The 15799-nt window shown below is 60.7% G+C and overlaps 2 protein-coding genes across 2 annotated transcripts; one reads left to right on the top strand and one right to left on the bottom strand.

The window, feature by feature from the left end:
* The first annotated feature begins 419 nt into the window (after nucleotides 1-419).
* On the top strand, nucleotides 420-1028 carry LOC147879500 (uncharacterized). Its single transcript, XM_087372181.1, has one exon. The coding sequence runs from the start codon at nucleotides 420-422 to the stop codon at nucleotides 1026-1028; it is 609 nt and encodes a 202-aa protein (XP_087228307.1).
* A 9555-nt stretch (nucleotides 1029-10583) lies between these two features.
* LOC147879499 (vacuolar protein sorting/targeting protein 10-like) lies at nucleotides 10584-15738 on the bottom strand. The gene is given in 16 exon segments (XM_087372180.1): nucleotides 10584-11163; nucleotides 11200-11383; nucleotides 11386-11397; nucleotides 11434-11766; nucleotides 11769-12080; nucleotides 12083-12857; nucleotides 12859-13010; nucleotides 13049-13186; nucleotides 13189-13238; nucleotides 13277-13386; nucleotides 13426-14745; nucleotides 14787-14861; nucleotides 14863-14982; nucleotides 15022-15156; nucleotides 15198-15276; nucleotides 15326-15738. Coding segments are annotated over 16 exon segments (4788 nt in total).
* Between the last annotated feature and the right edge of the window lie 61 nt (nucleotides 15739-15799).

The raw sequence follows: 15799 nt of genomic DNA, 5'->3' as shown, positions 1-15799 counted from the left end.
GCGTCCAAAGCTCAAGGCGACGATCGCTCGCTGTCAGACGAAGACGTACCGGCCGAAGCTGCAAGAGCGCTCAACACGGTCGCCAACAAGCTGTACAGCAAGCTCGAAGTCGAACACCAGGTCAGCGAGCTTATCGTCGTGCGCTTCGACCTCCTTGCGTGCGCCTAGCTCACCTTCATAGGCTGCTACGAGCGATCAGAACCTCGGTCCGATCTTCCATGGCTGGCAGCCGTGCGTTTGTCTATATACTGGTCAGCCTGACGCACGCAGCTATCTGTGATCGCGCGTACCCCAAAATCGTGTCTATAGCCCTGCTGTGCATGTGCATACCGTCATGTCCTTTGAGCTCCGGCGCTTCATCGACGCGGACCGCGTCTTGGCTTCGCGCTCTTGGCTGCTCGAGACTCGCCCGCGTTTCCATGGCCTCTGCAGCGTCTCCAGCCGATCAAGCGCGGCGGCGCAAGCTCAATTCGCCGTTCAATGCGCAGCGCAAGTACAACGCCCAGCAAGAGGCCATCAGGACAGCTCAAGCCTCTGGTGATCCCGATGCGATCAAGAAAGCCACCGCTGCACCCACTCGACGATTCGGAGCCTGGGATGTGATCAGATGGATCGGTATCACCCTATTCGCTCTCGCTGCGCTCAGTCGGATGTTCACTGAATCCTGGACGTTCCTCTACGAAGGTAAATGGACCCAAGCGAGTACCTATCTACCTGCTCAACCCGATCGAATCTTCACCGAATCGGAGCTAGCGAAATACGATGGAAGTGATCCGAATGGACCTATCTACCTAGCATTGGATGGAGATGTGTACGATGTGACGGAAGGAAGGAGAACGTACGGACCTGGTGGATCGTATCAGCATTTTGCAGGCGTGGATGCGGCGAGAGGATTCGTGACGGGTTGCTTTGCTCTTCACCGGACGCACGATCTACGCGGATTACAAGATACGGCGCGGAAGACCGTCGACGGCTGGAAAGCATTCTACGCGAATCACAAGTACGTTGCGCCTCTGTACGTCGCCTGACGTACGCAGAAAGTATCGACGGATCGGCAAGGTCCTTCATGAGCCCATCGACCCGGATTCGCCGCTGCCGGTCGATTGCAAGGATGGCGTGCAAGTGTGAAACGATCTACAGAACAATGGCTGCGTGTACAGTGCCTTCGTGTACAAATTCGACTGGATCACCGCGAGTACGGCTTAGTCTGACGAGCTGCGATGCGCGCCGAGCGACGAGTGCGTTGTGGACCAGTCGATGCCGCTCTCGTCTTGCGCTGTTCGTCCCACTTGACGAGGACATCGATGACCGCGAGCTGGAGCTTCTCTTCGAGCAAACGCCAGGTCCGCCAGAGATCTTGAATGCCCTCGGTCACTGTCCGCATCGTCCTGTCGAGCTCTCTGACTTCGCTGGCCATCCCGTTCCATCTCGCTGAGAGCTCACCGATCCGTGACGAGTGCTGCTGAGATGCTACTGAGATCGACTGAGCTTTCGCGACGTTGCGATGAGACTCGGCGACGTGCTGGGTGCGTCAGAGCCAGCGGCCGAGCAGACTGACCTCGTCCATCTGTTTCTTAAGCTCGATCCTCGACATGCCGCCCTCTTCTGCTGCCTTGTTGGTCTGAACGAGATGATCGAAGCGTCGTTGGAGGTCCTTTGCGCTCTGCTCGACGATCGATTGTGCAGCTTGGACAGCGTGCATGTCCTGCGTGAGCAGAAGGTGCTGGTTGACCGCCTCTGATAGATCCGACTCGGTCGTTGAGACGTTGGTGCTGATCTCGCTCAGCTTCTCTGAGATTTCCTCGCAGATCGCTCCTTGCTTCGCCACCTTGCGCTCATGCCGACTGCGCTCCTGCATGACGGCCCAAGCTTGTAGGACCGCCGACATGTTGCGATGCGTATAGCTCGGCTCGCGAAGCGGTTGAGGCTCTGAGGTCTTGATGTGAGCTGTACGAGGCGTCGACGGCCTGGGACGCCGCGCTCTGCTGACGCGCTCGAGCGTTCACAGGCCCGGCTTCGCGCTGGAGACGCAGAACAGCACACTGTCGCAGAACCTGACGTCCGAGACGCGCAGGACGAAGTCAACGCTTGAGTCTCGTCCGCTCTGCCCCTCGTCGGCGCTCAGCGTGTCTGGCGCAGCGTCGAATCGACTGCAGAGATCTTCGGTCTCACAATCGCCGCGTCCGCACGCTCAGAACGGGCATCGCGCACCGACCGTGGTCACCAGCGGCATCGAGCTCGCTGCGACCATGCCGAGTGCGTTTCGAAGACCTTCAGAGACCTCGACTGACATCGCAGGCCTCGAAAGCTGCCCATCAGAGCTGCTCGACTCGATCTGTCGCTTCGTGCGCAAGGTTGATGGCCGATTCCAACCTCGTCAATCAATCTTCGCCCTTGCTCTCAGCTCGCGAACTCTGCTCTGGCCAGCTCGTCGGGCGATGCTGCACAAGGTCGAGCTGAGGCAGGCGAGCCAGTCCGACGCCCTCGTCTCACTCTTAATGGCCAATGAGGACGCTCGAGCGTCACTTCACAAGCTCACATACCATGTCGCGACTTTACCGGAGGAGTCCAGCGGAATCAACTATGGCGCGGTCATTCCACTGTGCCCAGCTCTTCGGCAGCTCAGGCTTGACTTGAGCCCGAATGAGCTCTCAGCATGCGTGGAGGACATGTGCTCCCGTCCTTGGCGAGTTCCATCGGTCTGGGTCGAAGTCGACGAGTCATTCTCCTGGTTCAAGCGCTCAATCGAGTCGTGGGAAGCGAGAGGCGTGCGAGTCGGAACGGGAGTCGTCAATCTGGTACGCGCGCTGGCGCCTTCGGTACGGGACCTCTGCCTGATCGTCCATTCGACCTTCTCCCTGCCCGATATGCTCGCGCCCCTCGAGCTCAAGAGCGTCGAGTACATCCACGTCAACGTCAGTCGCGATGCACCAGAGCTCGGCTCGCTTCTGCTCGCCGGCGCCTCGAAAGCTTTTGACAGGTACAACGGCCACTTTGACGACTCGATGCTGGCGCGGCTAACGGCTCAACAATGCGATCGGATGAAGCACTTGTGCGTCAATGCCGGCCATTACGGTGGAGGCGCGCCGTCAGAACCTCTCACCGACCTGCGCCGACTCACGAACCTGCTCACGCTCGGTCTCGTCTCCTGCTACGATGCGACGCCTTTGTTCGATTGTCTGCCGCCCTCGATCGAAGCGCTCAGCCTGCACACCTACGCCACGCCGGTCGAAGCGGTCTCCGAGGTGATCAGCCGGATGGTTCAGGACAGCTGGCTACCGCAATTGGACGAGCTGGTCATGCGCGTCGGGCATGACGACGATGAGGAAGAGGACTTTGACGTTCAGGCGGAGCCGAAGGTCGTCGAGCTGCGAGCTCTGTGCGCAAGCCGTGGTGTCGACTTCAAGATCGATCAATTGGACTGGGACTGAGCCGGTGACCTTGGTCTTCCACATGCTCAGTGATGAATGCTTGACTGACTTTGATTTGGGCGCCGATTTTGAGAATCCGGTCGGTCGAAGAGACGGCAACGGCCAGCGTTTGGGACAGCGACAAGTGCGAGTAGCGGTCATAAGCCTGTACATCGCTATTTGTTCGTACATGACATTACTCGAAAGTCTTTACAGGGCTACATTGACGCACAGCAGCGATCGGCCTGGCGGGTTCGCCCTCGTGTTGACCATTAGGTGCCATTCCACCGGAGAAGACGCTGCCGAGCGACAGGATGACGAGAGCGAGTCGCACATCCTGACCGAATACTCACTCGAACGTCTTCTTGCGAACGGTGGCGATCATGAGATCCGAACTGACGAGCACGCGAGGCAATCGGAGCTCGAATAGTCTCCTCGCTTGTCGCCAGCGTCGATCGGGATGCAGAGCCTGGAGCAGGGTCATGTCGACGGCCGGCGTTGTCGTCGAGGAGGTATTGAGATCGAGAACGAAATCGGCGGGTGTGAGCAAAGAACGAAGTAGTGAACCACAGAGAAAGGCGACCAGGGCGACCAGGATGACAAATGAGAGCGAATAGACTTGCGCATTCATGGCGGTCGTCAGAACCGAAGAAGCGGTCGATTCGAGCGTGTCACGACGATGACGAGGCGTGGCTGTAGCACCGACGAAACGACTGAGCGGATCGAGAATGCCAGCGAGCGCCGACGGACTGCCTTGATCGCGTCGACTGGCATCTTCGGCCTGTTTCTGTCAGAGGCGCCTAGTATGGACACGCACCTTGTCGGGGGACAGCAGCGCAGAGCCGTTGAGCTTGTCGCCCGACGTTGGGGTCGCGCTCGGCTTCTGAGCCTTGGCTTCATCCTTGACCTCGGTCGGCTTGACGAACAGAGGCGATCTCGCGAGTGGCGTCGTGAGCTCAGGCGGGAAGAACGGCGGCAATGGATCGCCCTTCTTCTCGCTCGGCTTGACCTTTCTTGACACCCTGCGTGCGTCAATAGCAAGCTTGACGAACGTACGCACCGACTGAGCTTAGGCGCATCGGCCGTCCAATCGTCTTCCTCGAAATGCTCGATGACAGCTCGACTATCCCGCTCGTTCGACACTGCGATCGACTCGCCGTTGACGAGGATGCTCAGCTTGCGATCCTTCTCGCCCGTCGGAGCCGCTGCGATGGTCAAGACGGATAGATCGACCATCGCTCCGAGCTTGACGAACTGGGCGTACCAAGCCGGCGGACCTGATCGCTTCTGATCCTCGGTGAGCGGATCGTTGACCGGATTGGTGATGTGAGAAGTAGGCAGGACGATCCGGACCAGATGAGCTCGTTGCGGTGCAGCAGTCGGCGACGACAGAGCTGAGGAGAGCGCATTGGCAGGCAGCTCGTGGACGGTCACGCGCAAGGGCAAGTCGGCCGTTGAGCCCGATCGCTCAAGACTGGCAATCTCCGTGTCGGGCGAGACGGTGGACGAGAGCTTGATCGAGTAGCCCGCGACCGATGCGGGCAGTTCGACGACGAGCTCACCGACGAGCAGATCGTCGTCCTTGCGCTGCTGTCGTCCATTGGTGACCGTGGCCGTGCTCTTCTTCCGGCGCAGATCGAGCGCCGAAGCCGGTCTCCCGACCGTCTTCTCGCCCTCGGCTGCCGTACCGAACGCACCGGGCAGTGATCGATGCGGCGAATGGCCCGACTTGGAAGTTGCATCGTCGACTTGCTTCGGCAGAGCGATGGTCGTCTTGAAGGTCTCTGAAGTGGGCAGGAGGTCGCCCAGGATGAAGGCAGCTCGCTTGGCCGATGCCGATCGATCGAGTCGCCAGGCCGTTTCCGCCGTCGCATCGCTGCTGAGCGGTCCCTCGATCTGCAAGGTCGTCGCTGGCGAGTACAGCCTGACCGCGCTGCCAGCCTTGGCGAGCTTCTCGATCGCGTCGAGGATCCGATTCGGCGAGGCGTTCATGACGGCGCCAAACGAGCCCGGCACCGCACCGCCATAGTCGATCGCTGAGAAGTAGGCGCACCGAGTGGACGGGATCGCGTAGGCGTCGGAGGCGTACGGATCGAGCGTCTCGAGGATCCAGCCTTCGAGCAGGACCGACCCAGTGGGCAGTGTCGCTGGGTTGAGCCGTGCAGCAGCCTCGGCAGGCGTAGGGATCGACGCGCTCGCACACAGGAATACGGTCGATGTGCTGCTAGAAGCCGAAGCCGAGGGCACGCGAAAGTGAGCGTTGGCGGAAGCGATGTAGAAGACCCGACCACGGAAGGTCATGAAGCTCGACTTGGTCGTGAGCATGCTCGTCGTCGCACCGCCGCCGAACGACTCGAGCGGCGTGACCGACTCGATTCGATCGTCCCAGACCCGCCTGGCTGATGCACTCGACACAATGCCGACGATCTGCTCGGCCGTGACGCCCTGGATGACTCGATCGCAGCGAATGACCGGCACGACGTCCGAGACCGAGCTGACGATCTTGCGACGAACGACGGTGTTCGGCTTCTCGCTGACGGTCGTCCAGCCAGGTGGCGACGAGGTCACGTCGATGCCCTGCTCGGCGTGGAAGCGCTGGAGCGTAGCCAGGCCTTCGAGCGCGTGGCCCATCGGCGCAGTGGGCGTGGCGGTCGTCGCATTGAGCGCAGAGACGATCTTCTCAGTTTGTGATGCCGCTCTCGGCTCGCTCGTGACCTCTGGCGCTGAAGATTGTGGCGGCGCGAGCGATCCGGCGTGCTTGAGCTTCTCGAGGGCGCCATCGACGGGTGAAGTGCCGGGCTTCTGCAGCGATGGAGTGGCTGCACCCGACTTGGGCGTCATCGAGCGTGAGATCGAGCTGGAATACTGATCTAAAGGCATCGGCGCCGTCTTGACTCGCTTACGTCCGGCGAGCAACTTGACCTTCTCCTCGCCCAGCAGCTCGTTGTCGACGTGCTGCTTGATGCCATTGACGGTGATCGTGCCCTTCTCAGTCCCGGCTGGCGCCTTGCGAACGAGGACGAGCACGCGATTGCCGTGTGCAGCGACGAGGTCAGAGTCGTGCTCGATCGTGATCCAGCATCCTCCGCCTGCCGCAGAAAGGCGATGACGAGCGAGACAGCTCACTCGCATCGGCGGCGGATCGGTCACGACCTCGAGACTGCTCGACCAGACCGTCGTGTCGCATCTGAGCTCGCACTCAATCGTTGCCGGCTGCTCGAGGCTCGTCATCGGGACCGCCGGCGCGGGCGTTGCGTCGTCGGCTGCCAAAGTCGGCGCCGCGAGGTCCATCACGACTGGCGGTAGCACCGCGGGGCTGTACTCGAGGCTGCGTGCGTCAAAACTCTCCGAGGACATTGAACGCACCGCAAGGAAGCCTTCTCGGGATCGTATCGCGTCACCGAGGCCTTGGCGCCAACCAGTCTGGTCACGACCGGCGGTCCTCCGCTCTTGATGGCAAAGTCGCCAACGCCAGCAACAGACTGTATCATCTGCGTGCTGATCCAGCTCTTGCTCGCCCATCCCTTCGGGTCCGACTGCTCGATGAGCGTGATCTGCGTCGTCGTAGGCGAGAGCGCTTCGATCGCCCAGCCTTGTAGATCGGTCTGCAGACGTATCGCAGCCTGATCGGGCGCAGGTATGCTCGGGAAGAGACCGCGATCGTTGGTCGAGAAGGCAAAGACGTGGATCGAGGAGGGCGACTTGTACGTTGTTCGGACCACGACTGCATCTCGAGCCCACGCTGGCCAGGCTGGCTTGCTCTTGATGTGCCAGAGCGAGCTCAGTTCGCCGACGTCGTCGAGCAGCGTGGCCGAGTCGAACGTGGCGTCCCAGACTGTCCTGGTCCCGGGCGAGACGACGGTGCTGAAGACGTCCCAGATGCCTACGCCTACGAACGTCGCCTCGGCCTTGTAAATCGTCAGCGTCGGGTCGATCGACTTGAGCTGGCTGATCGTCACGCCTCGCGACTCGGTCACAGTTCGCCACTTGGCATCAGGCTCTTGCAGCAGCGAGGTGAAGTAGATGTACGAGCGACGGACGAGCGAGGCTATCGCGTTGGCCGTCGCTGAGCGCTGCTTCGCCTGCGCGTCGACGCTCTGAGCCGTGCTCTCGGTCTGTGTGCTCGCCGTCTCGCTCGCATTCGCCGTGTCTTCGAGCATCTGCCTCGATAGCGACGACGGATCTCTCGGCTCGACCGCGGCGATCTCCTTGATCGTTCCGTTGACTCGCAGCACCTTGCCGCCGACCAGTCGTCTGACTTGCACCTTGACCTTGACGATCTGATCGCTCGGCTCGACGGATGGATGCGAGATACGCAGCGTAGACCTCGCTTTCGACGGCTGCCGCTCTGCAACGACCGTGTACGCATCTCGATCAGGTGCAGTGCCCGCTTGCGAGTCTGTCGAGACGGTCACGTCCCAGCCCTGCGAGAGCGGCAGGGAAATCTCGATCGCTCGTTCGAGTCTCCTTCTCTCCTTGACCGCCGTCAATGCATCCAGGCCACCGCTCTGGCCCGTATCGACCGCTGGCTCTTGCTGATCCGCCACGATCACGTACTCGACCGCCAGCAGGTCCTGCGCCGGATCAAACTCGCTCATCCCAAATTCCAAGCTCCGTCCGTAGCCTGAGATGAGCGGCAGGGTCTCGGCGTTGCTGCGAACGAAATTGACAAAGCCGGCGACGAGAGCGGCGACGTTCTGGTGATGCGTAGCCAGGACAGCGCCCTTGAGGTTCCATTGCCAGAAGAACTGGATCCGACAACGCTGCTTGGGCGTCTTGATCGAGCTCGAACTCGGTTCGGCGGGTGCATCGGCCTGAGCAGAGGGTAGCTGAATGCACCAGGCGAGGAGCTGACAGTCGGATCGTACGAATGGCGGTGCTGGGCGAAGGAAGACGGGCTCGTTCGGTGATCGAGGCAGAGAAGTCGCGATGTGTATCAGCGTCTGAGCGTCCGCGTAGGTCCTTTCGATCGTCACTGTGTCACGCGGACTCGCTGGCCAGCCCAGTCGATAATCCGTCTTCGCGATGTACGTCTGCGGATCGACCTGCTCAATCGTCGCCGCCTGTTCGACCAGCTTGTCCCCTGCGTCGTCAGGAGGCGTCGCTAGACCGACGGACAAGTCTGCCTGACCGCCGGCGTCTGGAGCACCGCTCGAAAGCTGTCGACGTCGATCGCATCGGGCAAGCTGACCTCGGTCGTAGCTCGTAGGACGTCCGTGCTCGATCCCTTGAGCGTCCTCCGATGCACGCTGACCGTGATGTGCTCGTCGGCTCGGCCTTTACCCTTGCTCGAGGCAATTCGCTCACTTGCGATCGATCTCCATGACTTTGAACTCGGATTGCTGAGCAGCGACCGGAAGGATGCAAGCGCTGTGGCCAGTTGCGCCTCTTGGTCGCGCAGGGAGCCCGCGAAGTCGCTCATCGGACACTCAGTCGACGTTCAGTCTCGCAAGAAGAGTGCCAGACGAGAGACGCGCGCACGTCGCGCGCGAGTCTGCTTCCTGTGCTCTCGCGCTACGATCAGCAAGATGGGACAAGATCGTGAAGCCAAGAACAAGCCCACCGTACGCGTTCGGCGCCCAGCAACAGCGCTGATCACCGGCAGAGGGCCGCGCCCATGGACCTGGACCTCTCGAGCTCACCGCCTGTACAGTCCAAGTCGAAAGGCAAGAAGCGCCAGCGCAAGGCGGCCTCGGACTCTGAAGAGGACTACGCGCCGATCGAAGACCCGCCGACGCCGGTCAAGCAGCCCAAGAAGAAGGTCAAGCGCGCTTCGAATGCTTCCATCTCCAGCAAGGTCACGGCGCCGGTCGTCGAAGCCGATTCAGCGAACAAGGAAGGCCAGCAAGGCGAGGTCGACGAGCTCGCCGACGACGGCGATGCTGTCAAGGAAGGTGGCGAAGGCGAAGGCGAAGCCGAGGCGGGACCGACCAAGAAGAAGAAGCGCGTCGCTGATGTCAAGCCCAAGCATCGCAAGTGGGCCGACCTCGAGGAGATTGAGAAGAAGTACGGCAAGAAGAACCCTCGTACGGATCATCCGCTCGACACGCTGCCTATCGAGGTCTTGGATCGCATTCTCGCCGACGGCAGTCTGGTGCGGAAGACCGCGAGGGCTCGCTGACTGGACAGACCCTTCGCGACCACCTCGTGCTCAGCGGCACCAATAAGGCTCTTCGTACGCTGTACACCGAGGACGTCTGGCGTGCTCTGCTCCTCGAGAAAGGCGGCAAGACGTACATTGACCTGCACGCGGAGCAGATCGCCGGCCGCAGCGTCTCGCTCATCCTTTCTACGATCGCCTCGCAGGGCGGAGAGCCGTGGGAAGACTACGAGAAGAAGCTGGCCGAGGAGAAGGCGAAGGAGCAGGCCGCGAAGCAGAAGGCCGCGACCGCTGGATCGAGCTACATTTTTGATCCCTACAGCTACCTCTACGGCCCGAAGAACGCCGATGCCGTCCTCGCTCGCTTCGATCACGACTACTCCGGCCGTCCGTACCCGGACGTCGATGAGGATGCCGACCCGGATCGCCCGATGCGCAATCGTGTGGTCAAATTCGTCAACGGCAAGCGCATGCTCAAGACAGAAGCCAAGCAGACGTACAAGGTGAGCGAGCGGTCCAGGCCGTACTTGACGCGCATGCAGGTTTCCGACGCCGAACTCGCCGCTCTCGACGTGATTCAGAGGCGCGGATTCATGGGTCGCAAGTCGCTCCGTGCGTAGATCGCGCCCACTGAGGCTGACGGCCGAACAGACTACCGCGAGGCCGCGGTCGAGGCTCTTGCACTTCGTTCACATGGAGGTCCGGTTTGGCACGCCGCGCATTTCCAGAAGCTCAAGCAGCGCGCCGACAAGGCGAAAGGTGCGTCCACGTGCGCTGCGTGACAAGCCTGACTCTCATCTGCCACTCGTGTCAAGAACGGCACCGTGCAGCAACGCAAGACTCCCGCGTACGGCTACGACGATGACCTCGACATGGCCGTGCTCTTCGGCTGGGGCGGCTTGCACCGCGGCGCCTACGTGTGACTCTGATCTCGCCACTTCGTCTGTCCGATGTCCATACCTGCCTTGCGCAAGTCGTACCCTGCCCTTTGCTCACCTGTTCATCGCCCACCTGCTCTGACTCTCTGTCGCAACGATTTTGCATTCCTTTTAGTATACACGAGTCTAGCGAGCTCATTCATCGTCGTCTGAGTGCGTCAGATCGCGAGACATCTGCCTCCACGTACACTCGGCGAGCAACTCGGCGTCGTCCTCGGCTGAGATGTTGCGGTAGCCACCTCGTTGGTGGGAGAACCGTCCGCTGGTCTTTCTGTTGAACCAGGCGATCGTCTGACCAACCATACCGAGCAACCAATACGGTACGCTCTGCAAAGTCGAAACGATGGGCGAAGAAGAAGAGCTGGCATGACCGTTCGGTATCCTTGAATCAAACGAGGTCGGATCTGGTAACCTGATCGCACCTCCGCCAACGCGTTTGGTCCACCAGAGACCGAACAATCCCGCCAGAGCGATGGGAGCGAAGACGACGGTCGTCCAGAAGAGGAAGCCGTGTCGTTTGGCAGCTGGGCAAGGATGTCGAGGACCCTTGTCGAGCTCGTAGCCGCCCTCGCAGCTGGAATGCGGCACCTTACGGTAGGCCGTACGTTCGTACCAGAACTGTTGATCCCACGAGCAGGTCGAGTCGGACGGTAGAGGCTCGGCGCCGGGTACGAGGACACACTTGCCGGTCGCATCGCGCTGGTAGTTGTAGTCACTTTGTGCGTCAGCTCGGCGCAAGTTTGCCACGCACCACTCGTAGTCGTCATCATTGCAAGTGCAGGTGCGCTCGATCTTGCCTTCGGGCAGTCGTTCGCCGATGTAGCAGTTGCGATCCCTGATCCGACGGTGATAGAGCGTCTGCTTGCCGAACAAACATCGCTCGTCACGTCCCTCGCTCGGCGACCAGAGCTCAAAGTCGTCTGTATCGGGTCGACGAGATCCAGTCGGCCTGCGCACGTCAGACATGGGCGTCCGCCTCACGTACACTTCTGATTGGTGACCTTGCTGAAGTCGAGATGAACGGCGACGGTGACATCCTGCTTGCTCGGATTGACGCCGAGGAGGATAAACTTGCGACTGGTATCCGCGGGCACAGTGATGATCGATCTGACTCGGATAGCATCGCCAAAGCTGTACGTCTGCCAGCTGAGGCCCTCGTTGAGCGAATAAGAGACCTTGCTAGTCGGTCCCTCGTCGTTAACCAGCAAGAGAATCGACCCTTGATCGCCGTACTCCCAGATGTGAGCATCCTTGGCGATCTCCTCCCACGTGAAGCCACCGTCGCGAGTCAGGAAGGTGTCCGAGTCGGCATAGGCGCGAGCGAGTGACCGACGCTGCCGACGGCGATCATCAGACCGACGGCTGAAGGACTGCTGTACGTCGCCCTCGGATCCGTTCGTTCCGTGTAGCCGTGAAAATTGAGGGTACAACTCGTCCCGCTGCAGCCGTACGGTTGGCCGAGCGAGTCCTTGGCCGGTGGCGTGAGCGGCTTCCATCGACCGCCGTCGTTGTGGGTGATCCGTGTCGAGAGCTTCTTGCTGCCGGAGATGGCCGCCTCGTCCGGATTGCTGACCACGTTCATCAACGCGATTCCATCCAGTCCGATCATCTTCTCAAAGTCGACGTAGCCTTATCGTTCCGATTCGCATACTCGAGCGAGACGGTGAAGTAGGTTCCGTTGCTGTTCGACTTGAACAGACTGCCCCAGGCCACGCCGTTGGCTTGGTACGTCGTCACGTGCAGGAAGATCGAGTCTGTGACCGATTCGAGCACAGTGTACGCCGACGTCTCGAGCTTCATGTTCGGCGGGAAGTGAGCGCGAGCAAAGGTACGACCGTCAAGCGAGACCTGGAAGTTGAGCACGCCGGATTGCTCGTTGAGCTCGGCCGTAACCATGTACTCCTCGAAAGTAGCGAAGCCGACGACGTTGTCGAAGACCTTGCGCTTGTTCCGGAAGAAGTCTTCACTCGCGATCAGCTCGAGCGCGTTGTTCTCAAAGCTGCGCTGATTGCCCTTCTTGTCGCGATACGACTCGCAGAAGATGCTCCTCTCGTTCACCTTGAAGTTGCTGTCCCTCGCCCAGCTGCACGACCGCACGTACGATTCGAGCTCGGTCCAGCTCCGACCGTTATTCTGCGAGTAGTACGCAACCGCTCGGCAGTTCTCCGACAGCGTCGACTCGCAGTCCTTCGAGCCGGTCCAGATCAGCCAGTCGAATCGCTGCGGGTGGAAGTCGAGCTGACCGAGACCGAGCGGGTTAGGCGGCGTTGGAGCGTCGAACTTGGACCAGTGCTGACCTTGGTCGGTCGTGAAGACGATCGTCCGACCGCGAGTGATGAGGTACGCCCGCGACTTGTCGTACGTGTGCATCGACATGGTCACGAACGTCTCCTCTTCCGCGACCCGCTCCCCACGAGAAGCCCTCGTTGGACGACTGCCAGATCGTGTTGTCGGTGCAGTAAGCGATCAGCGACTGCGAGTTGTCGCCAAAGTAGGCCTGGTCGAGCACCAGCGACGGGAACTCGAAGCGCTGATGCGAGACTTTGCCTGGCGCAGCTTGGCCTGCGTGCGTCAAAGAAGCGCGCGTACAATAAACGCACCCTCTGAGCAGTCTTTGAGCACCTTGTCGTCCTTCTTGGGGCCCGAAGGCGGTCGACAGGTGTTGCCCGGGATCTTGCGGAATCCAGACGAGCCGCGGAACTTATCCGACGACTTCTTGCACTCGCCTTCGGGAATCTTCTCGGACTCGCCTGATCGCACTGGTTGCCATTCGGCACGAAGCCAAAGTCGCTGCGTGCGTCAGGTCGATACGTGTCTGAGCGACGCACCACTCGTAGTCCTCATCAGTACACTCGCAGTCTTCCTCCTTGCCAGTTGGATCTTTGAACTTCTCTTGGACAAAGCAGTCGGCGTTGGCCTTGCGCCGCGAGAACCATTGCTGGCGGCGTCAGTCGACCCCGAGACGTCCTCAACGCACCTTGTGACCCATCAGACAGTCTGGCTGACCTCCGATCCGCCTCGCGTACCATTTCTCCATGTCGCCGTCGCCGCACTTGCGCTTCTTCAGGGCAGCAAAGTCGACGAAGATGACCACGTCTCGCTCGCCGTTCGAGCCCTTGTCATCGCTCTTCCTGCCGAGCTGACCGATGAGCAAGAACTTGAGCGAGGTCGAGTCTGGGATCGTCGTGAGCACCTTGACGCGCAGCTTCAGGCCAAAGTCAAACTTGGTCCAGCTCTGGCCAAAGTCGGTACTGTATCTGAGCTCGTCCGTCGCTTCCTCGTCGTCGACCATGACCAGGATGCTGCCCGCGTCGCCGAACTCGTACTTGTGAGCACCATCTTGGACCATGCGCCAGGTCAGACCAGCATCGGTCGACAGGAAGGTGTCGCAGTCGTCGTACTCGAGCAGGCGATCGCCGATCGAGCCGACGGCCATGACGAGGCCAGGTGCGGTGGATGAGAAGACGCGACCGACGTTGTGCGGCTGCGAGACCGAGTGAAGGTGTAGCGAGCACGAGGACACGTCGCTGGGATCGCACTTGATCTTCTTGCCCTTGTGATCCTCCGTCGGCGCCTTGATCGACGACCAATGCGCACCATCGTCGTACGTGATCCTCGTCTGAACCTTCTTGGTCGCCTCGCCGTCGTCCTTGTTGACGACGACGTTGGCGATCGCCACGCCTTCGACGTTCTCGAGCATCTCGTAGTCGACGATGCCGAAGAGGTTCCGGTTCGTATCCTGCAGACTGGGCACGAACAGGCTGCCGCTGGAATCGGAGGTGAAAAGCGTGCCAGTCACGCCGAGCGCCGAGGAGAGCACGTCAACGACAAGCGAGTGGCCAGTCGAGTCGACGATCGTGTATGCGTTCTCTCGAAGGCCATGTCCGTGCGGAAAGACGGCTCGGTTCCACTCAGTGCCGTCCTTGGTCACGTACAAGACCATCTCGTCGTTCGCGCCGTCATCCGCCAGACTTGGCTTCAACGCAGCGACGAGGTAGCCCTTGCTGATGCCCAGTCCGACCAGTCCTCTCGCGTCTCGCCCGATGCCAAAGTCGACGAGCGTACGGTCGTCCTTGAAAAAGTCTCGGCTCGAGTAGAGGTGAGAGTCTCGCGCGTTCCTCGATCGATCGCCAGTGTCCTTTCCAGAGTCGCTCGGCGGCTGGAAAGCGATGCAGAAGATGAGCTCTTCGGCCGCAGCTGGCGTGAACTCCTTGGTTGCGTGCGCCCACGAGCACTTGGACGTGTTCTCGTACATCAGACGAGGTGCAGATGAGAAGGCGTCTTGCGTGACGTACGTCTGCCAAGGTGAGCCCGGACGTCGTCGAGGGTCGAGCGCACGACGTCGTAGCAGGTACCGAGCCAGCCGAGTCCTGAACACTTCTCGCCCGTGTACATGATCCAGTCCCACTTTTTGCGCGTGAAATTCGAGCGCCGTCGATCCCACGCTCGGCGCCGCATCGACCTCGAACTTCTGCCAGTTCTGTCCGCGATCGATCGTGCGGTAGTGCGTCTTGCCTTTGCTGAGGATGAAGGCCTGTGCGAGTCAGACGGAGCGCGTGATATGGTCACTCGCCGTGTTGCGGTCGAAAGGATGCTCGACCAGCTGCCACGCCTCGCCTTGCGGGACATTCGGCACCACTTCCCACGTCTTGCCCTCGTCGTTTGACCTGTAGACGTTCCTCTCGCTCCCATCGTGATACATGACCGTCTGCGGAGCATCAGCCGTCGATCCTCTCACTGAACACGCGCGGTCGTGTCATCGAAGTAGATCAATCGAGTCGGGGGAGAGCTGAAGAGTGTATGCTGAACGTCAGGCTTGTCGGCAGCCCTGCAGATCCGTCAGAACCGCTCGCTTTGTCGTGCGATCGGCGACGAACCGGACGAGGGTGGCCAGCGCGCTGAGCAGCAGTAGCCATGTCCATCTCGGTGCCATCTGTTGACCGGCAGAGGCGCCCCGGTGCGCTGCGTATCGAGCGCAGTCGTACTGACGCTGCGCAAGTGCAGCTATCTGGCGATGAAGGGTAACGCAAGCACTCAGCCAGTCAACAGACCCCAGATTGTGGTGCGCAATATCGCAAGAAGCGATGTCGCGTCTGTGCGTCTCTCTTCGCTCGGCTGATCCGTCCGACTGTGTATCCTGCTCTACTGTGTCCTCATGAGCACCCAAATCAACGCGCTGCTCGAGAACGACGATGTGCGTCGAGCCAGTCGCGCGAACGCCGTCGCTGAGGCTCTGCAGCGGATCGTCACGCTTCTTCGACTCGCAGGGCAGCTCATAGAGGCGATTCATCCGGATCAGACCAGCAGCGAGGCCGATGAAGATGCAGATGCGAATCGTCGAGCGATCATTA

The sequence above is a fragment of the Dipteris shenzhenensis genome, unplaced genomic scaffold (assembly GCF_047967505.1).
Source record: "Dipteris shenzhenensis isolate YYH24624 ecotype China unplaced genomic scaffold, Dip_SZ_1.0 scaf0001, whole genome shotgun sequence".
NCBI classification, from domain to species: Eukaryota; Viridiplantae; Streptophyta; class Polypodiopsida; order Gleicheniales; family Dipteridaceae; genus Dipteris; species Dipteris shenzhenensis.
Note: the sequence above shows the minus strand (reverse complement) of the source record. Positions and strands in the feature narration are given on the sequence as shown.